We start from the raw sequence: 23,073 nt of genomic DNA, 5'->3' as shown, positions 1-23,073 counted from the left end.
TCTAAGCTTTTATTTATGCAAGCTGTACAAACTGTATTGTTTTGATGCCTTAACACATTATGCATTCTATCAGTTTTTGAATCGAGAATCGTTTGAATTGAATCGTGAGCCAAAGATTCACATCCCCACTTCATGTCGTCACTTTGAAACCAATTCAATCGATTAGACACTTAAAAAATACCTTAAATTTAAGTTATTTCCTACAGATTAAGATTTTGTAAATTGTATTCAACTTTTTTATTGTTATTTTTAGCTTTCGATGTCATCACTGATACTGAATTTTGCCTTTTATGTGAACATTTCTTGTTTGGTGTTCTTTTAAATATATATATATTTAAAACTAAGCATTAACTTAATAATATTGCTAGTATTTACAAATTTACAAAAACACTTCATGTCTTCACTCTGAAAATTAAACCAAATTAGACACATCCTCAATTTGAGAGTCAAAACAAAAAACATTAAACAAGACGTATAATATACAGTATTTAACTATTTTTCACTTATAAAGGGTCACAGGATAATGTGTTGGGCTCCACAAACAAGTTTGCAGAACTTTCCCCAACCTGTAAATTCAGATTTAAACCTCCTAACGACCCATTCACACCTTGTTTCAGGTGAAACCAACAAATCTGGATTGTTCAGAAAGTCCAGGCGTGATGATGAGTTGATTCCAGCAGGGGGCAGCATAGATAGGTAGGGAGGCAGGATGGATGGATTTGGAAAAACAGAGATAGATTATGTACTAATGATATAAAATCAACAAGTAGCTTACAGTTTCAGTTAAATACGGTGGCCCTGAGGTGCAAAACACAAACGCAAATCAAAAAACACAAAAACATTAACTCAAAACGGAAACGCAAAAGTGTTTTGAGTTAATGTTTATGTGTTTTGTGCTTTTGGGTTCGCGTTGTGTGATTTGCGTTTCCGTTTTGAGTTGATGTTTTTGTGTTTTGTGATTTGCGTTTGTGTTTTTTGATTTGCATTTGTGTTTTGCACCTCAGGGCCACCGTAGTAAAAAGTACAAATGACAAACTCCCAAAAGTAAGTCGATGACATTATCAAAATAATTACCCATATAAATACAAAAATGAAGTATTCTTTTAATGGAATTCATTGTTGTCAGTAAAAGGTTTTCTCAGTAAGGCTTACCTGGAATACATGGGCAGTGTACAATTACTCTGATTACATCTACACAATTATTCTATGCAAAAAAAAAGTTGCCTGAGCGCAGTATTTTTTATCAGTGCAGAATAACATGAGGTTCTATGATCAGAGTAAATCTTATCATTTTTTAAAAAGTGTGTCCCAATCCAATCCAACTTTATTTATAAAGCACTCTAAAAACAACAACAGCTGAAACAAAGTGTTGTACATCACAGATAAAGAAATAAAACAAATAAAACATTCAAATATGTGACCTCATTGACCTAAGAACAAACAATAAAACAATTTTAAAAAATACTGTAGAAAATATATAAACAACACAAACAAACAGGTCATACAACAAAACTATAAAAAAATATAAAAACCAACATCTCAAACATCAGTCAAACAGCGTGATTAACATGTCGTGGAAGATTGTTCCATATATTCATATATATATATATATACATATATAAGTCTCATTAACTAAATAAAAACTACATATCCCAAGTGAAAAAAGATCTCTGCTGTGAGAGGCACACAGTCTGATTTTTGTTTACAAAATACATTTGTTCTGTCCACTAGAGGGCACCAGAGACTAACATAATATACAGTATTTCCGCATGCAGACATGGTCAAGAGTTCACATTGAGCATCAGAATGAGGACAAATGTGACTTCAGTGACTTTAGTGAACATGTCATAGTTGTTGCTGGAGTATTTCAGAAATTACTAATCTACTGAGATTTTGCTGCGCCACCATTTCAATGGTTTACAGAGAAACATAACACATATCCAGTGAGTGTCAGTTCTGGTTATAAACTGGTTACAAGTAGAGCTGAATCAATTAATCGATCACTGAATTAATCTTTGTCATTATTTTTGATAATCGATTAATCGCTTTGAAGCTTTTTTTCATGATTAAAACGAGATTTCTGATTGTTTTATCTTCTTAAATGTGAATATCTCCATATACAAAGAAATCAGCCCTTTAAGGTTCTACTCAACCATTTGGTCGACCACACTTTAAGTCACTATATCTCATTGAAAAATGCATCAAACTGAACTCACTAACACTAAATGTGACATGTTCTGAATGTTGTACTTTATGAAATATGCAAACAAGGTTTATTATGAACAGACGTCTCAACCGTTTGGTAGAGGCCTGTATCTGAAATACTGTAGGGTCTAATTAAAAAAAATAAAAAAATATTGATTTTCGTTATTGTTATCAAAGTAAATAAAATAAAATAATATAAAATGCAAATAAATCATTTTCTTGGTGTGTACCTCAAAGGGTTAAAAAATGTTTGGTTTTTTTTGTTTGTTTTTTTAGCATTTTCTGACATTTTCTGGACCAAGCGATTAATCGTGAAAATAATCGACAGATGAATCGATTATGAAAATAATGGTTTAGTTGCAGCTCTAGTTACAAGTATATAAATATATATATAGGTATAGAAATGCAATGTCTGCATGCCTTAATGTATGGAGTTTCTGTTCTGTGAGCGCTTGTTTAGGTCTTTATGTTGTTTATATTTAAATGTTTATTGGCAGGCTGTGTTTGTCTGCCCTCTACTGGACAGAACGTTTAATAACAACAACATGAGGGTAGCTCTGGAAACCACAGCGGTGTATTCATGGGACAAGAGCTGAAACGATGAATCGATTATTAATCGATTACCAAATTAATCGGCAACTATATTTATTATTAAAACAAGATTTCTGATTGTTTTAGCTTCATTTCCTTGGTTTCTTTGCTCCACGTAAACAAAGAAACCATTTGGTTTGTGAACAAAACAATGACTTTCGAGAACATCATCATTTCCAGGTTTGACAAACACTGATCAACATTTTCTGACATTTTATGAACCAAACGATTCATCGAGAAAATAATCGACAGATTAATCGATTACGAAAATAATCGTTAGTTGCAGCTCTACATGGGACAAACCCAAAGGCTAATATTTTATTAGTAATCAATTGAAATGTTAAAGGTGCATTATGTCATAAATGATAAAATCCTCCTAATATGTCACAGAGACTCAGGAATAATGTTCATATAACAAACTGAACTCACCAACAACAACAGTACAGACTAAATATTTGCATTAAAAAAAATATTTTGCAGACTGCAAATCATGTTTATGTTTTGAAATCATGTTTTGGCGTCATGTGGCGCCACCTACCGCCGTCTACCAATCATTGCAGTCAGTAGAGTCTCAGCTGCCGAGCAACCACGGGTTGCCAGTTACGTCAGAAAACGAAACCTAAAAGACCTCTGTATTTTCAATTTGAATGTATTAACTGTTCTTGGCCACATTCTTACATATGGCACCTTTAACTGTATTTGACAATTAAAATAATAGACATAGAAATAATAATAATAATAATAATAGAAAATATGGCCGGTAATATTTCAAAGTTCCTGAATCCAGACCTGTATCACCACCAAAATCTAATTGTTACTTCCTGTGGAGTTGTGCTGCTCACAGACACAGACACAGACACAGACACACAGACTGTATAAATGGAGGATGTATCCTGAGGCTCAGCATCAGTTTCACTCTCGTCTACATTTACATTCCTAAACACTGACAGAAGACACAAATATGTGACTGAGCTGGTCTGAGCGTCACCACGTGAACTGTGAGGGTTTTTACGACGCTGAGAAAGTCCTGGAGTAATAATAATCCTCATCCTCTGCCCTGACGCTAATCTTCATCTAAAGAGAAAAGAGAATAAACTGCAGAGAGAAAGGCTTCAATTACACACACAGATGACTGTTTATGGTGATGTATACACACATATCATTATCGCTGATTGGTGATAATGGTGGAGGGTTTGTGCTTCGGTACAACACAGAGCGAGCTTTGTCGCAGCATAAAGGCCTTTATTATCCTGGTAGTGGCAGAAAAGAGGAAACAGCCTCTTTCCTTCCTCTCTATCTCAGATAAGAAGAAGAAGAGGAGGAGGAGGAGGAGGATGAAGGTGATTTATAATCAGCAGGTCGTCGACTGATGTGTCTGAAGTTCAAGCTGGAGACGCCGGAATAATCACATCCTTCTTAAGGCCACATTATACTTCTCCGACTGCGTAATGCGTTATCCGTCTGCGTCACCACGTAGACCACTCAAGCCTTTATACTTCTGCGTCGTGGTGACGGATAGGCGCTGCAATTTCTCGCCCGATCAGTAGGGGTCGCTGCGCAAGGTTGTTGTGCTTTTGGCTACAGTGAGCAATGGCGTCCGAGGGAGAAAGACTGTTGTTGTTGAAACAGTGGCCGTTTGTCACTTTTCTGTGTCACGGAACGCAGTTTTAAGATAATTTGAGGCGAGAAATTGTCCATTTAGAGTCTAAACATGTGCTGTGTGTGTTAAGATATGACGTATTTATAGTTTGGCAGCGACGTTGTCGGCGGGGATCAGCTCCGCGTCTGTGGACGCTCGGTGCTCACTGTGAGCCGGCACAGAGCAGCTTAGCTCGGCCTGTCCTGAGGACCAATCGCAGCTCTTGCCGTCTCCGTTGTCCCTTGACGGAGTGACAGACACTTAAAAAATATTTCGTGCACCCGGAGACGACGCAGAGGCTCTTCGACAGGTTCTGCGTCGACGCAGAGGACTCTGTGTAACCTACGCAGAGCACTTTACGCAGGAGTATAAATTGGGCTTTACTAGTTTTCACTCTGGGTGATTTGTTTTTCTGGGACACAGTTGGCTAAAGTCGAAGAAACAGGACTTTGACTCAAATGCCCACAACTACTCTAAACGCTGTAGTACTTATGTCCGGCCTGTATGTGGCGCTGTAATGCTGCAACACTAACAAAAATAGAGAAGACGTGACCGCGTTACTATGTGCAAACAACAACGAAAAAGATCATATTATTATGACGGTGTTATGAGGTCATCGTTGTGGTTGGTTAGTTTACTGGAACACGTTAGCGTAGCATTTTGAGATGTTGTCACTGTTGTCTAAAAAAAGTGTGGATTAAAGGCCGATACAATAAAATCTTTAGCTGATTCACCTGAATTAGTTTCATGTAGACAGTCCTTAATGTCTGTTTATCACACTCTTAGAAATAAAAGTGCTAAGTAGAATCATATAAGGTTCTTCGGCTTGTCCTCATAGGAGAACCCTTTTTGGCTCCAGGTAGAACCACCAAGAACCCTTTTAAAACCCTTTATTCAGGAAAGGGGTTTTAAAGGGTTCTCTGGATCAAAATGGTTCTTACTGGAACCATTAGTGTTACCAAGAACCCTTGAAAAAAAGCAAATGGTTCCAGGTAGAACCTCAGCCCTTGTAGAAGAACCCTTTTGGAATTTGGAACCCTTATTTCTAAGAGTGTACGAGCAGCCCATGGCCAAGAGGAAAGAAATTGAACTTGTAACCACAAAGGTCAATAAAGTTAATAATGATGTAAACATGAGTGACGTCGTCATTATTCAACCCAAACATCAGTTTTTGGAAACTTTCATAGTTTGGAATTTTTTTTATTTATTTTTTTTTTTTTTTTAAACCTTAGATGTGAAATTGTTGGATAAACAAAATCACAACATAGATATGCATCTTTCTTATTTTCATACATGGAATAAACAGATATCAGAAGGGAAAAAAATAAGTGTTACATTTGTGGGAGGAGCTAAACACACACATAACACTAACATTTGTCTTTAGCCCTAACTCTAACCCTAATGTATTAATATATTGACTTTTAATCTGCCTATTTATTTTTTACTCATATCTAATCATTGTTTTTAACCTTGACTCTAGTGTGTGCAAAATAAAAAAAGTAAAACCCATTTTTAAAAAGACTCAATTAAATGACAACGTAACACATATTACAAGCAAAGTTGTTTATGTTTTGTTTTACAATGATTTGTTTTACTTTAGGCTGGTTTCTGCCGCAGCAACAATTTCCCCTTCGCCTTTGTCCTTCGTCGCTCGCCGTAGCTGGCGTTGTTGCCTGGAGACCACGGAAACGTCTTAACGTGAGTGTGTGTGTGTGTGTGTGTGCAGCAGCAGCAGCGATGGAGAAGTACGAGAAAATCAAAGTTGTTGGTCGAGGAGCTTTCGGGTAAGTTTCCCGCTTTAATTCGTCTTTTCGTGATGATTTGAGAAGTTTAAAACGTGATAATGTCTGACGTTTTTTTGGGGGGAAACAGTTTTTCCGGAAGGCCTCAGTTTTTCTCCCCCTCAAAAAAAAAGGTAACGGTTTGCGTCAAAACTGAAAACAACAAAGCACTAGTTTAGTTTATAAAGACATAAAATAAGTCTGTGTGACTATAGAAAGTAACGCTGGGTTTATACACGACTGTTTTATAACTTCATTTATCAGCTGTCGTTCATAACAACCTCTTGGTGTCGAGTTAGTTCCCTCTTTCCTCAAGTTTAATGCGCATTAAACCGTTTTAAAAGAGAACAAGTGACGTAAAGAGCTAACAGATAAATGACGTCATACTATAAAATAGTGTGGAGGTTTAGTTTAGGATGGAAACGAGTAACAAAGACAGTTAGAGGAAATGTAGTGGAGTAAAAGTTGCTATAAATACTAATAAAGTAAAGTGCAGATACGTGAGCTACAATAACAAAGTATTTGTACTTCGTTTTACTACAACACTGCACAATATATACTTTAAATACAAATAAAACACTTACTTGTAAGGCTGCAACAGTTCAAATGTTTGTGTATTCATCCTGCATAATATATAACTAATTTATAAAGAGCTTTAAAAGTCAGTTTTCACAGTATTCACACGCTGAGACATGGGGTAAAGTGTCTTGCTCAAGGACACGCATAGACTCGCAGGAATTGACCCCACAACCTTCCAGTTGAAAGACAACTCGCCCTAACCACTGAGGCAAAGAGAGACCAGGATCACTTTTGCAAATCAATTAGAGCTGAAACGATTAATCGATGAATCGATTATTAATCGATTACTAAATTAATCGCCAACTATTTTGATAATCAGTTTGAAGCGTTTTTCATGATTAAAACAAGATTTCTGATTGTTTTAGCTTCTTAAATGTGAATATTGTCTTCGCTTCTTTGCTCCACATAACAAAGAAATCATTGAAACTGAATCATTTTTGTTTGTGGACAAAACAAGACGTTCAAGAACATCGTCATTTTCAGCTTTGACGAACACTGATCAACGTTTTTTAACATTTTCCGACATTTTATGGACCAAACGATTCATCGATTAATCGAGAAAATAATAGTCAGATTAATCGATTACGAAAATAATCGTTAGTTGCAGCTCGAAAATCAATAAAAGCGAACGTTCATCGTGGACAAAGACGCCCGTACCAGTTGTCCTCTCGTCTTAATCTGTGTCAGCACATTCTGTCCTTTTACCATATTGTATTTTATTTTTATTCTATTTTTTACTCTATCTCACATTTAACTTATTTTTACTTATATTAGAGCGTATTTTTACCTTATTGTATTTTATTTTATTAGAGTCTTACTTATATTTAGAGTGTGATTTGTTTACCATATTGTATTTTATTTTTTACCCTATTTTTACTCTTATCTTTACGTTGTCTTTCTTCTTACTTATTATGCCGTTGCACATTTCTGCACCTCTTGTCGCCTTAATTGAGCTGTTGTAAATGTGTGTTTCCCCCCCGGGGGAGGAATAAAGTCATTCAGTTCAATTCAATTCAAATTCAATAAATTGGAAGGTTTGTCCTGGAAAGTCCTTGAAAAGTCCTTAAATTTGATGTCAACCAAGGTGTGGGAACCCTGTTTTAAGTCTGATTTGCTTTGTGTCCCAAAAGTTTCAATTTCATTTTTTTAAACTCCTGATTGTCTCCCAGTCTGTGCAGATAAAACGAATATGAAACTTTGCATGTAAAAATCAAACATTATAAAGAAGCCAGATTCACATCTTACAACTCTATTTACATTTGAATTTCCCTCCGTTCTCTCCACCCGCCCAGGATCGTTCACTTGTGCCGCCGGCGCAGCGACGGGGCCTTCGTCATCCTGAAGGAAATCCCGGTGGAGCAGATGTCGCGGGACGAACGTCTGGCAGCTCAGAACGAGTGTCAGGTTCTTAAACTGCTCAACCATCCCAACATCATCGAGTACTATGAGAACTTCCTGGAAGACAAGGCTCTCATGATCGCCATGGAGTACGCGCCAGGTAAACGCACTGACGTCAGATCTCCTTACACAGGAGGCTTTTGTTCATCGTACACCGCGGTCCGTCATTCCCATGGTTTAGTGCCGTCGGGCAAGTGGACTGAATTTCATCCTCATGTCAGGTCTGAGAAGATTTTATCATGACACAAACCACATAATAACACTTGTCGCCATCAGTATCCTACTTTATGTAACTTTATATGTAAGATTTTATTGTGTCATTTTCTGTTTTATTTCCTCCTTTTACACTCATATGTACAGCATGTACTGGTTCTTATCATCTCTTTATAAAGCTAAATTGAGCACTGGGACTAACGATTTAACTGGGACTTGGAATAATGATTAATTCCTGGTCAAATCTTGTCCAAAATACTATTTTATTTACCAATATTTTGGACCGAGGAGAAATCATCCTCTGTTTTCTTTGTGTAGGTGGGACTTTGGCCGATTACATACAGAAGCGCTGTAACTCTCTGCTGGACGAGGACACCATCCTTCACTTCTTTGTCCAGATCTTACTGGCCTTGTATCACGTCCACAACAAGCTCATCCTGCACAGAGACCTGAAGACGCAGAACATCCTCCTGGACAAGCACCAGATGATCGTCAAGATTGGCGACTTTGGCATCTCGAAGATCCTCGTCAGCAAGAGCAAAGCGTACACGGCGAGATGATTTCCGACTCACAGTAGCTCTGTTTCATCGTGCCATGTTTAGCATGAATTAACACATTGTTTTGTTTTTGTTTTTTTTGCTCTGCAGGTGGTCGGGACTCCGTGCTACATTTCCCCAGAGCTGTGTGAAGGAAAGCCGTACAACCAGAAGAGTGACATCTGGGCTCTGGGCTGTGTGCTCTACGAGCTGGCGAGCCTGAAGAGAGCCTTCGAGGCAGCTGTATGGAAGATGTTGTCTCAACGGGGCTAAATGTTCAATATTATGCAAAACTCAATTCAAAACAACATCACTGATGGGGCTCTCAGACGGACATGGTTCTGGTTCTGGTTCTGGCTCTGGTTCCATTCTGGAGTCTGAGAACCTTGGTGCTTGGTGCCCGCGTTCACACCAATTTCAATTCAGTGGGAGGAACCAAAGAGGGAGGATGTTAACACAGTGACACAGAAACGGCAAAATAATGGTAGATCATGGTTCGCAGGGAAGAACCAGGTATTTTTTGGTTCCCATGAGAACCAACTTTTCTGGTTCATAACCTGTTATTTTTTTCGGGCTGAATGCGCAGGCCGGTTCGGGAACCGGAACCAGCACAGAGCCCTGCCGGTGTGAAAGCCCTATCAGAGAGCATAAGACATAAACACGGTCACCTGTGTTTTACACACAAATACTTACACTACCATTCAAAAGTTTGGGGTCCCCTATACAATGTTTTCCGTTAAAAGTCGCACTTTTATTCATCAAAAGAGTTGCAAAATTAATAGAAAATATAGTCAAGACATTGACGAGATTTGAAATAATGATTTTTATTCCAAATAATAACCAACAAAACAGTTTTCAGCTGTGCTAACATTATTGCACAAGGGTTTTCAAGGGTTTTCTAATCATCAATAGTCTTTTAACGCGATTAGCAAACACAATGTACCATTAAAACACTGGAAATGGGCCTCTATACACCTATGTACATATTCTATTAAAAACCAGACGTTTGCAGCTAGAATAGTCGTTTACCACATTAACAATATATAGAGTGTATTTATGATTCATTTAATGTTATATTCATTGAAAAAAAGTGCTTTTCCTTCAAAAATAAGGAGCCCAAACTTTTGAACAGTAGTGTAGCTATTACCATCTTATATAAACATGAAAAAAAATTCATCCTGATCTGTTTAGATGTTCTTAAACGGACTTGTTCTCTTTTATGTTGCTTTCAGAATTTGCCCGCCCTCGTTCTGAAGATCATGAGCGGCACTTTCGCTCCGATCTCAGACCGGTACAGCCCGGAACTGCGACAGCTCATCCTCAACATGCTCAACCTGGATCCGTCCAAACGGCCCCAGCTCAACGAGATCATGGCTCTTCCCATTTGCATCAGGCCTCTGCTCAACCTGTACACGGACATAGGCAACGTCAAAATGCGCAGGTGAGGGTTTCTGTGTTGAAGAGAGTTTGAGGAGGGTTCATTTTGAGCCATTTATCGGATTAAAAGCATAATCATAATCGCTTGATTATAAAAAGTTGATCATTTACTGTGACTATTTGTAATTTTTTTAAATACACTAAACAACCTCTGCTCCAATGTCTACTTTATTTTTGGGTGCTAGCAGCAAGCATTTAGTAAGTCGATTTATTTGATGTGTGAGTGAAAAAGGGATTAAAATGACAAAAGGTTTCTTGAATGCATCGAGAAGCTGCTCCTCTCAGCTCAACACTCAATTACCAGGGTCTTTATTTTGTCACAATAAAGAAATTTACCGGGGTCTTTGAATGCATCTTGTTACTCTCACTAGTTCTCATGCGCTGGAGTTTTGAATATTCATCCGTTTTTTGTCAGAAATGACCATCCCTATATTAGTTGTCACTAATTATTGCACACTGGACCTTTCAGACTGTATTTATTGATGTGTTTTAGGATTGAGAAACCGCTGTCGACTGTGCAGTCGTGTCAAGGCAGAGCAGGAGGCAGAGTTCCCGCTAACAGGTCCAGAGGTGAGGATCATGGCGCCTCTATCTGACAACAGCAGAACTGCAGTAGCTGCTTCAAACGCAAACTGTTCATGTGCTGCTTATTTTTTTTTTGTACTTGTACAGATGCGTTATTCGGTCTGAGCTCGGGTAAAGTGCACACACTCCCACTGTCCGCGGTGTACACGTGGGGGAGTGGAATCTCGGCGCCTTTACGTCTGCCGATGCTAAACACCGAGGTGCTGCAGGTTTCTCTGGGCCGAACTCAGAAGATGGGGGTCACCAGGTCTGGACGTCTGATCACGTGGGAGGTCTGTGCACCAGTTTAGAGATACAGATACAGACAATATCACAGCCTTCAGTGTTTAATGATTAGAAATGCTGTTCTCATTCATTCATTCATCTACTTTATCCTACACATCAGAGTGGTGGGCGGGGGGGGGGGGCGTATCCCAGCTGACACAGGAGTGAGGAAACAAAGATCTAAAGAAACGAGTGAGAGAAGGAAAAGATGAAGTCGAGAAGCGAGGAAGAGAAGGAAGTAAAGTGATGAAGGGAGGGATGGAGGAAACGAAGATCTAAAGAAGCGAGTGAGAGAAGGACGTGAGGAGAAGACTAAGTGAAGAAGAGAAGGAATTGGGGAGAAGTGAGGAAGAGAAGGAAGTAAAGAAGTGAGGAAGTACAAAAGTGAGGAAAAGAATGAAGTAATGAAAGGAAGAAGTAAAGTGAGGAAGGGAGGGAGGGAGGAAACGAAGATCGAAAGAAGCGAGTGAGAGAAGGATGTGAGGAGTAGAAGTAAAGAAGTGAGGGGAAGATGAAGTGAAGAAGTTAGGAAGAGAAGGAAGTGAGGAGAAGATGAAGTAAAGTGAGGAAGGGAGTGAGGAAAAGAAGATATAAAGAAGTGAGGAAAAGAGGAAGTACAAAAGTGAGGAGAAGATGAAGTGAGGAAATGCTATCACGTAGCTCAGAAACATAAAAATGCTAATATAAAAAAAGGTAAATAGTAACAAAATGTTATAGATAATATAACCAGTACATAAAAGTAAAAGTAAAAGCAACAAAGGGAAAGATAAACTAAGACCTGTTTTTATTTGTTTTATTTGCTCACAGTCAAACAGTTTCTTTCTCACTCTCTTGCCAAAAAACACTTTTCTAATTATCCGTCTGCACACGAGTGACTCATAACCTTTAATGATCACAGGCTCCGTCAGTGGGATCAGGTGAAGTCAGTCTTCCTGGTGCTGTGGATCACATGCAGCATCAGTTTGTGTCTCGCTTCCTGGAGGGTCAGTCTGGGGTCACCATCAAGTCTGTGTCCTGTGGAGACCTCTTTACCACCTGCATGACAGGTGATTGTCTCCATCAGCACAATCACAGCCCACGACTCATCTGCTCAGTAGGGGGCGCTCTGTCGGAGGATGTTGTTAATGTAAAAAAAACAAAAGGAATACTATTTTCAATTCTGATTTTTTTTCCCTCATAATTCTGATTTTCTTTTTCTTCTAAGAATACTTTTTGTTTTTCTCAAATTTTAGATTTTTTTCTCCGAATTTAGATTTTCTTTTCTCACAATTCAGATTTTTTTCCCTCAGAATTCAGATTTTTTTTTCATAATTATTTTTTGTTTCATAATTATTTTTTTTCCCCCAGAATCATGAGTTTTTCAATTCTAATTTTTTTTTCTCATAATTCTGATTTCTTTTTCTTCTAAGAATTTTTTGTTCTCAAATTTTAGATTTTTTTCTCAGAATTTAGATTTTTTTTTCATAATTAATTTTTTTTTTCTCAAATTTTTTATTTTTTTTCTCAGAATTTAGATTTTTTTTTTCATTATTAAATTTTTTTTTCTCTCAAATTTTTGATTTTTTTTTTAGAATTTAGATTTTTTTTTCATAATAAATTTTTTTTTCATAATACATTTTTTTCTTCTCAGAATTAAGACTTTTTTCCCAGAATCATGACTTTTTCAATTCTGACTTTTTTCCCCACTCATAATTATTTAGATTTCACCCAATAACATCTTTGACTGCTTAAATCTATGGTGTCTTCAGTAAATGTTTGTTGCTTCTTTTTCTTTGTTATACAGTGTTTTTTGTTTTTTTTATTGCAAAAGGAAGTTTGTAAATCGCTCAGTGACACAAACTCACCACAGGAGGCAGCAGTAGACCAGCAGCTCCTGTAATCCTGTGAGCTAAAGTCGCTGATTCTCTGTATGGAATTTGGTGCTGGAGAGGGAGAAGTTTACAAAGTTCAGAAAAGGCTGTATCAAACATAGACCTATATAGGTTTAGATTATATATGAAAAGTCTGTTGTTTAGTAGCTAAGTTGTAGAATCATTGTGTTGGTCAACAAAAGAATAAACCTGTGCTGTAACTTGAATCACCTCTCTTTCATTTTCCATTTGCAGACAGAGGAATCATCATGACGTTTGGAAGTGGGAGCAACGGCTGTTTAGGACACGGAAACTTCAACGACGTTACACAGGTACAAGAAAACATCTGTCCATCATTCACACACAGTGTATCAGCTACACCGGAAATAAAAGTAATATAATCTTTAGCTTAATCAGAAACCAGAGACAGAAACATAACTTCCATTAAAAGTAGTTTGGAATATTATATTTGTAAACTTCATAAGCGGTTTTAATGTCTAATAGCCGATGAGTGCACATGATGTAACCAGATCTGCAGCATTAGTAGCTACTTACAGTGCTTTATGTTTTGACGTTTGTTATTCTATCTCCTCCTGCATTAGGTTTCCATGCAATTTAAAACATCAGCGTCTTTGGTAATCTAATACCATGTGCATTAAAGCAGCCATTTGTCTTTTAGAGGACGTTTTGCTTTGGTGAATGCATCAATATGTGTTTCCTGTCAAAGTGCGCGAGATAAGCTTTAAATGACGGTGAATTTGCATTAAAAACAACACAACTTTAGATGTGACAGACTGAAACATCCATGCTTCACATGCGTTCATTACATTTCAGAGGTTTATTGGCTTCAGGGGTGTTTTGGTTCACAGGAGAGACAGGAGGAAGAACTGATTTTAGACAGTTAACGAAAACTCACCTAACTAAATATGGGGCTAAAATCTATTTGTGATATCTCCAGATACATTCAAGTTTTGCTCACTCTCCGACACCAATGTCCATAGAGAAAATCTGTGTTTTAAGACACTGGTAACACATTTAAACGTACTGATGGAGGCAGCAGTGGATGAGCAACGCTGTGTGAGTGCTGTGATGTTAAATCATGTATATTTATAGATAGATAGATAGATAGATAGATAGATAGATAGATAGATAGATAGATAGATAGATAGATAGATAGATAGATAGATAGATAGATAGATAGATAGATAGATAATTAAATATATATATATATTTATAGATAGATAGATAGATAGATAGATAGATAGATAGATAGATAGATAGATAGATAGATAGATAGATAGATAGATAGCAATGTCTTCTCTTCGCTAGCAATGTCTTCTTTTAGCTAACTAAACTAACAGATAGATAGATAGATAGATAGATAGATAGATAGATAGATAGATAGATAGATAGATAGATAGATAGATAGATAGATAGATAGATAGATAGATAGATAGATAGCAATGTCTTCTCTTCGCTAGCAATGTCTTCTTTTAGCTAACTAAACTAACAGATAGATAGATAGATAGGTAGATAGATAGATAGATAGACAGACAGACAGACAGACAGACAGACAGACAGACAGACAGATAGATAGATAGATAGATAGATAGATAGATAGATAGATAGATAGATAGATAGATAGATAGATAGATAGATAGATAGATAGATAGATAGATAGATAGATAGATAATTAAATATATATATATTTTTATATAGATAGATAGATAGATAGATAGATAGATAGATAATTAAATATATATATATTTTTATATAGATAGATAGATAGATAGATAGATAGATAGATAGATAGATAGAATGAAGCCATTTTATGTCAAGAATTTCAATGACATAACATTCATGTTCTCTCTGTGTCTCTGTCTTCAGCCTAAGATAGTAGAAGCTCTCCTCGGCTATGAGCTGGTTCAGGTGTCGTGCGGCGCTTCCCACGTCCTCGCCGTGACCAATGAAAGAGAAGTATTTGCCTGGGGAAGAGGAGACAATGGTAGCGTAAATTAACCGGTTGTTGAGAGAATTCACTCCATCCATCTTGGTTTTCACCCCTTGGTTTTTGTATTTTGACCTGATTTATGACGGCAGTTTCTGTTGATGTGTCTCTCTCCGTGTGTGAAGGTCGCCTCGGGCTGGGCACGCAAGACACTCACAATTCTCCACAGCAAGTGTGTTTACCGGCGGAGTTCGAGGCCCAGAGGGTGTTGTGCGGCGTCGACTGCTCCATTATTATCAGCACCCAACACAGGATTGTGGCATGTGGAAGCAACAGGTGAGTGTTTTAAATATTCAACCTAAAACAGTGGCTATTGGTCACAGTAAACACTGACTGACAGGAGCTAATGACGGGCAGTGAAACAGGACTCTTCCACCTATTACCTCCGGTCTGTATGCACATGTGGGTGGTGATAGATTAGCGGTACAGAGATGGAGATTGAGATGTTTCTGGTTTGCCAACCTGCGAGGCAACATTCTCCTAACGTGACAAACACTTTGTTTTCTCTTTCTCTTGTCGTTAATCCCTTCAAGTGTCACAGAGGTTCAGGTCATGACTGTAAACCTATCTGTGTGCTTCAAGTAGCTGATGAGGAAACAGGAGTGATTTAAAAGAAAGCAGAGTTCAGGCGAAACTGGACACTTGTGACAGAAGGAAAATTTGATTTTAGCCTCTTAAGGTTTAGGCTAATCTAAAAATATCTATATCATCTTAAATCTATGACATTGTAAGAATATATTGGCCTTATTTTACTTTTAGGCAACCTTTTCCACATGGACATTTAAGTGTATAAACTACTGACTGGTCCACTGCTCCTCCTTTGGTTTGTGTCATTACAGTGAATCTGAGCAAAGTACTTCAAACCCCCAAAATGACACAATTAAAGATTTGAACTCAGAAAAGGAGGAGGCAGTGATTTAATAACTCCCATGTTCCGTGGTGTAAAATCGCACATTTTCTCTATGGACTTGGGTTAACAAACTTATGTTTTTGGCCAAAAAAGCCTGTCTTACAATAGAAGGAAGCGATAGATAAACATTGACATTGGCAGTCATTGATGTCATTGGGTGAAAAGTCCGTTTTTTTCTTCTGTCCCTTCTTGCAGCCAGCTCCCAAATCTGGTAAATGGATATGTGACAATAAAACACCTGAATCCCTTTTAAGGGATATCTTTTTTTCTACATTTAGCTCTTTCGAACATCAACTTTAAATGCTCACATTTCGTTGCTCTCAGGTTCAACAAGCTGGGCTTGGATGCGGTCGCAGCTGGAGAGGAGACGCTTCCCTCAAACCAGGTGGAAGAAGTTCACTCTTACACTCCTGTTCAATCAGCACCACTCAACAGTGAGAAGATCATTTACATTGACATCGGGACGGCCCACTCCGTTGCTGTCACTGGTAAAGAAATTAATTTTTTTGACTTTTATTGTTAGTTTTTAAAGCACATATTTGAAGCAGAATCATTGGTAGCAGTAGATTGTTTGTGTGATTTATCTCCACAATGGTGCTAGCAAGTTAGGTTTCGGCGCTCAGACTTAAACCTTGTTCAAATGTGGTATTAAGATTAGTACCGGTGTGACCTCAGGATGGTTCAGAGACTCCGCCTCCTCATCTGTTGACCTCTGACCTGCTACAGTTACACGATTTCTTTGTCTTCTGCTCAAAATCTTATTCCATGTCTTCTGTAGCGCGAGTAGAGCTTTGATTCATTCATGTCTCTTCAGACTTAAAAAACGTCATTTTTGTCCCTGTGACATAATGCATGTCATTAGCCAATAACATAAACATGTGTATTTTATTTTCTAAGATCTACTAAAAGGAAAGATAACCTGAAAATGTGTAGTTTGTTTTTCATAAAAGTAGTACTAAAAAAGTCCAAAAATCAGCTCCACATCCACGACGCGAGGTGTGAACAGTTGTAGTTCACAGTACCCAAATGTTACGTGAAATTCATCACTGTCATACACTGTCTCTGCAGACGGGGGGCAGTGTCTTACCTTTGGCAGTAACCAGCACGGTCAGATGGGATGCAGTTCCCGTCGTAGCAGCCGTATTCCTTACCTGGTCCCCGGCCTGCAGGGAATCACCATGGCCGCCTGTGGCGACGCCTTCACCTTAGCTATCGGACCTGGTGAGTGAAAGAGACTTGGAACCGATTATATGACTTTATTTATTTATTTTAAGGGATGTTTGCTGCGTAATTTACAACAACTGACATGATGTTCTGTTGAAGAAGAGCTGAAACTAGTCACTATTATAAATCAAGTGAGATGTAGAAGTTCAGTCTCCTGTAGTCTTCCATTCAAGCCCCCTGGTGGCTAACTGCTGCTTCCATCCTACTTATGAGGCTTCATTTTTCAAACCGGAAGACTATGACCATTTTTAGATAAACAGCCTGTGACACCCACACAGGTGAACTCTGCTCGGGTTTATGAACAGGTGTGTGCTTCCTGTGTGGCATCATGCCATAACAGGTGCAACAATGTAGACAGAGGAGTGACTCAGATGTCTTTAAACACCCACACACTGTGCTTCTTAAAGTCAACGATCCTTCAAAGTCTGATGTCGGCTGAATCTGAACCCCTGGTTTCAAGCTTCAAGATTCCCAGTTTGAAGCCTCAAAAGCTTCAATATTCCCAGTTTGAAGCTTCAAGATTCCCAGTTTGAAGCTTCAAGATTCCCAGTTTGAAGCCTCAAAAGCTTCAAGATTTCCAGTTTGAAGCTTCAAGATTCCCAGTTTGAAACCTCAAAGACTTTAAGATTCCCAGTTTGAAGCCTCAAAAGCTTCAAGATTTCCAGTTTGAAGTCTCAAGATTCCCAGTTTGAAACCTCAAAAACTTTAAGATTCCCAATTTGAAGACTCAAAAGCTTCAATATTCCCAGTTTGAAGCTTCAAGATTCCCAGTTTGAAGCTGCAAGATTCGCAGTTTGAAGCCTCAAAAGCTTCAAGATTCCCAGTTTGAAGCCTCAAAGACTTTAAGATTCCCAATTTGAAGTCTCAAAAGCTTCAAGATTCCCAGTTTGAAACCTCAAAAACTTTAAGATTCCCAATTTGAAGACTCAAAAGCTTCAATATTCCCAGTTTGAAGCTTCAAGATTCCCAGTTTGAAGCTGCAAGATTCGCAGTTTGAAGCCTCAAAAGCTTCAAGATGTCCAGTTTGAAACCTCAAAAGCTTCAAGATTCCCAGTTTGAAGCCTCAAAGACTTTAAGATTCCCAATTTGAAGTCTCAAAAGCTTCAAGATTCCCAGTTTGAAGCCTCAAGATTCCCAGTTTTGGCAATACACATTTGTTGGATTTGATTTACAGTTGCTTTTGTGCAGTAGATTTTAGATGCTAGTTTTTTTTAAAAAGAAGAAAAAAAACACATCAAAAAACACTTAAAATTAAAGGTCTCAGTCAGATATATTTGTTTTCAGCTGAGTTTTTAGTAGGAAATGCAAAAGTGAACACATCAGGGTTTGTCTCTGCTCAGCAGAGAGACAACATTTCTCAAATATCTGTGGTTTGGCCGCTTTGCAACAGAAACGGAGCATTTTAATCTCTGTGAAACACAACTGAAAGTAACATTAACTCAGAAACAAAAGCTGATTAAATGTGACGGGTTTAGCTCCGTGTGTAAATAACAAACAACGGCTTTAAAAGAAATGATAATCATTAAACCCATATTTATGCCATGTAGCATGAATTTACATTTTAAAAGTAAAAATGCTGTAAGTCTGGCATTTGCAGTGTCCCATCATATCATAGGATGTCAGAGTCACAGAATTTACTGGGAAATTGTTCTTATTTTTACCTAAAAAGAAACAAATAAAGGCTATAAATTAGTATTTCGTGACCACAAATTAGTATTTTTTACCATGCCATATCATGCCATATGTACACTAATGCTGCTGTTATTTCTGTTGTTGAAATGTTCTATGTAAATAAACCTGCCTTCAACGTCACTTTAACGTCAAACAGATTTTTCAGAAGTTTTCAAAACTAAAAATGCAGCCGCAGAGATGTTCCTGTAGAACAGAGAGAAAGAAGTCAGTCATGCCAGTGTTTCAGCTAAATGGGCTAAACATACAAAAAAAACCTTGGAATGGTCCTTTAAACAAACTGTGTGTGTGTGTGTGTGTGTGTGTGTGTGTGTGTGTGTGTGTGTGTGTGTGTGTGTGTGTGTGTGTGTGTGTGTGTGTGTGTGTGCACTCATGTGTCTTTAAATGTGTGTTTTGTTCTGCAGAGCTGAGGTCAGCGTGGTTAAGATGACGTATTGTGCGAGGGTTCGGTTCCCCGCGGAGAGAAGCAGCAGCGGCTTCTTTTTCTTGTGTCGCTTTGAAAACTGATGTTTGTTCAGTCGTTCAGACTCAGAGTCAGCACTTACACGTTTGTGTGGATTCATGTTATTAAAACGACAGCAACAACAACAACAACGGTCCTGTTTTTGTTTTTGTTTTTGTTTTGTGGCAGAAGGGGAGGTGTACACCTGGGGAAAGGGCGCCAGAGGACGCCTCGGCAGGAAGGAGGAGGACTCGGGGATCCCGAGGCCTGTGCAGCTCGACGAGAGCCACCCGTTTGCGGTGACATCGGTGGCCTGTTGTCATGGCAACACTCTGCTGGCAGTGAAACGTGAGATATCTTTGCCTTAACTGCTCTTTGTTGACGACAACAACAACAACAACAACAACAACCGCTGGGAGATGCTGGGATGCGGTGAAAACTCAACCAGAGAGAGCTCCAGATTTCAGACACATTTTGATTGAGATTTTTCACAAATAAACAGAAAGATAATCCACACTCACACACACACACACACACACACACACACACATTCTTGTACTTGCTGCATACTGAGGACTGGGTTGCTGACAATGTGAGGACCAGCATTTATGAATCAGCACAATTACAAATATCTACTTCATGAATGACATCTACAAAGAACTACTGGTTGCAGTTCCATAACATGTCTGCAGTTGGAGCCCCAGAGCAAAAAGGGCGGGAAAGCTTTTTCAATTTTTTTTTGTTGGGTAAAAAAATAAAAAATCGAAAAAAATAATAATTTGACCCAAAAATTTGACAAAAAAATGACCCAAAATTTGACAAAAAAATGACCCAAAATTTGACAAAAAAAAATTTACCCAAAAATTGACAAAAACAATGTACCCAAAAAATGACCAGAAAAAATGACAAAAAAAATTTTACCCAAAAAAATTACCCACAATTTGACAAAAACGTCATGTCATCCACAATTTGAAAAAAAGAATTTGACAAAAAAATTTGACCCAAAAATTGACAAAAAAAAATTCACCCAAAAATTGACAAAAACATCATGTCATCCAAAATTTGACAAAAAAAATTGACAAAAAAAATTGACTTTGTTGGTTAAAAACCCTCGCTGGTCCTCAGGATGCCGCAAGTACAAGAACACACACACACACACACAGTGATGATGATGTATCAATCACACAAAAAGAATGTGAAACAGATGACAAAACAAAAGTTAACAATCATGGTTGCAGGCATCCATTTTCAAAATATATATATAGTACTGTCTTTATGCATCAAAACGAGCAAACGCATTGAAGGTGGGATTAAATAATCTCTCCCTCTACTGTCCGAATTGGAAAAAAGCTGCAGATTAAGGGAAGATTAAACTGCATCATGATCTAATAAGTAACAGAGATGATGGTAATCCCTGCTGCTGCTGCTGCTTAAAGGGAAACTTGAGTCAAAGTAAAAAGTATGTTACAAATCACGTCAGTGGCAGCTAGCTGTGGCGTTTCCTGTAGCATCTTAGCGCTGTCACTCTGACTTCAAAATCAGGCTTGGGGGCGGAGTTAGTCTTTTAAGTAAAAGTCTTAAAGTACATGACATTTACTGTACTTCAAAAGTCATTGTACGATATAAAATGTACTTGAGTTTTAGATGTAAAAGTATGATAAAAAAAGTGAGGAGTTAGAATGGAGCCATGGTGACTCACTGGTAGGGCGAGTTGGGAAGGTTGTGGGTTCAATTCCTATATGTATTGTACAATTGTACATTGCTGTGAATGTGAATGAGTGAGTGAGCGTGTAAGTGAGTGAATGAGTGAGTTGTCTTTCAACTGGAAGGTTGCGGGTTCAATTCCTAGTCTATATGTGTCCTTCAGCAAAGCCACTTAAACCTACATTGCTGTGAATGTGAGTGAGTGAGTGAGCGTGTAATTGAGTGAATGAGTGTGAGTGAGTGAGTGAATGAGTGAGTGAGTGAGTGAGTTGTCTTTCAACTGGAAGGTTGTGGGTTCAATTCCTAGTCTATATGTGTCCTTGAGCAAAGCCACTTAACCCTACATTGCTGTGAATGTGAATGAGTGAGTGAGCGTGTAAGTGAGTGAGCGTGTAAGTGAGTGAGCGTGTAAGTGCGTGAGTGAGTGAGTGAGTGTGAGTGAATGAGTGAGTTGTCTTTCAACTGGAAGGTTGTGGGTTCAATTCCTAGTCTATATGTGTCCTTGAGCAAAGCCACTTAACCCTACATTGCTGTGAATGTGAGTGAGTGAGTGAGCGTGTAAGTGCGTGAGTGAGTGAGTGAGTGAGTTGTCTTTCAACTGGAAGGTTGTGGGTTCAGTTTCTGGCTCTGCTAGTTTATATGTGTCCTTGAGGTTAAATGAAAACTGTTCATCAAGACTAGAAAAGCTCAGTATAAATACAGACCATAATACCAACACTTCTTCTTCTTCTATTTGGTAGAAACGAGTAACAGAGCTAGGAAATGTAGAAATATAAATAACAAAGTAAAGTACAGACACGTACATTTTGTCAGTATTTCAAGTTTTTGTACTTTTCTTGTTTTCAGCACTACTCGAGGAAACTGTCCCGAGATGATTCCGTCTTGTGGAAAAAACACAGGCCACGCCCCCTCTTTCCACGAGCTCGCCACGCAGCGACAACTTCCTCTGAAGGAAAAAAAGGAGGCGCAGCTGAAAGCGTCGCAGCTGAAAGACGTCCCTGTTCCTCCTGCAGCTGTGGCCTCACACGCTTTCTTATCTGTTTCTTTTCTGTGCAGGAATGAATGTTTTTCTTCATCACAGAGACACACACAGCCAAAGGTCAATCCCAGCAGGTGTGTGTGTGTGTGTGTCAGTGTCACAACAGGTCGGACAAAGCCATGTTGTAAGACTGTTGTCGTTTGTGAAGCCCGTCAGGGAGGGAGGGGGGGAGGGGGGAGGGACACAGGAAGTGCTCGGTCTGCTTTCATGTGGCGACACTTTTTGTCCCGACTGGTCTGACAACAGCTTTTTAAGCAGAGTCACGATTGAGCGCACAGGAAGAGGAGGACACTTCAGAGTTCATCGCTCAATCTGGTCGTCAGCCGTCACTTTAGTGGATTATTCAGGCTCTTGTAAGTGTAGACGTTTCAACAGAGCAGATAACGACGCGGCGAAACAAACTCTTCCAACTGTGCTTTTGTCTCGATTCACTCCCTCATCCCTTCATTAACCAACCATCCATCCTTCTACCACTTTATCCTCCACATGGGGGGATGAACTGACACACCCTGGACACTTAAGCCCAATTTATACTTCTGCGTAAAGTGCTCTGCGTAGGCTACGCAGAGTCCTCTCCGTCGACGCAGAACCTGTTGTAGAGCCTCTACGTCGTCTCCGACTGCATGGAATATTTTTTAAGTGTCCGTCACTCTGTCAAGGAACAACGGAGACGGCAAGAGCTGCGATTGGTCCTCAGGACAGGCCGAGCTAAGCTGCTCTGTGCCGGCTCACAGTGAGCACCGAGCGTCCACAGACGCGGAGCTGATCACCGCCGTCTTCGTCGCTGCCGAACTATAAATACGTCATATCTTAACACACACAGCACATGTTTAGACTCTAAATGGACAATTTCTCGCCTCAAATTATCTTAAAACTGCGTTCCGTCACACAGAAAAGTGAGAAACGGCCACTGTTTCAACAACAACAGTCTTTCTTTCTCGGACGCCATTGCTCACTGTAGCCAAAAGCACAACAACCT

The 23,073-nt window shown here is 38.8% G+C and overlaps 1 protein-coding gene across 1 annotated transcript; it reads left to right on the top strand.

Annotated features, from left to right (window-relative positions):
• Nucleotides 1–6,169: 6,169 nt before the first annotated feature.
• nek8 (NIMA-related kinase 8) lies at nucleotides 6,170–21,930 on the top strand (the record flags this gene model as incomplete). Its single annotated transcript, XM_083886805.1, has 15 exons — nucleotides 6,170–6,219; nucleotides 8,088–8,293; nucleotides 8,725–8,957; nucleotides 9,054–9,185; nucleotides 10,175–10,383; nucleotides 10,873–10,949; nucleotides 11,052–11,236; nucleotides 12,127–12,274; nucleotides 13,334–13,410; nucleotides 14,966–15,083; nucleotides 15,212–15,362; nucleotides 16,321–16,484; nucleotides 17,065–17,217; nucleotides 19,541–19,699; nucleotides 21,902–21,930. The coding sequence occupies exons 1-15, from the start codon at nucleotides 6,173–6,175 to the stop codon at nucleotides 21,928–21,930; spliced, it is 2,088 nt and encodes a 695-aa protein (XP_083742931.1). The 5' UTR covers nucleotides 6,170–6,172.
• Between the last annotated feature and the right edge of the window lie 1,143 nt (nucleotides 21,931–23,073).

Source organism: Microchirus variegatus, assembly GCF_963457635.1.
Source record: "Microchirus variegatus genome assembly, chromosome: 3".
In the NCBI taxonomy this organism is placed as follows: Eukaryota; Metazoa; Chordata; class Actinopteri; order Pleuronectiformes; family Soleidae; genus Microchirus; species Microchirus variegatus.
Note: the sequence above shows the minus strand (reverse complement) of the source record. Positions and strands in the feature narration are given on the sequence as shown.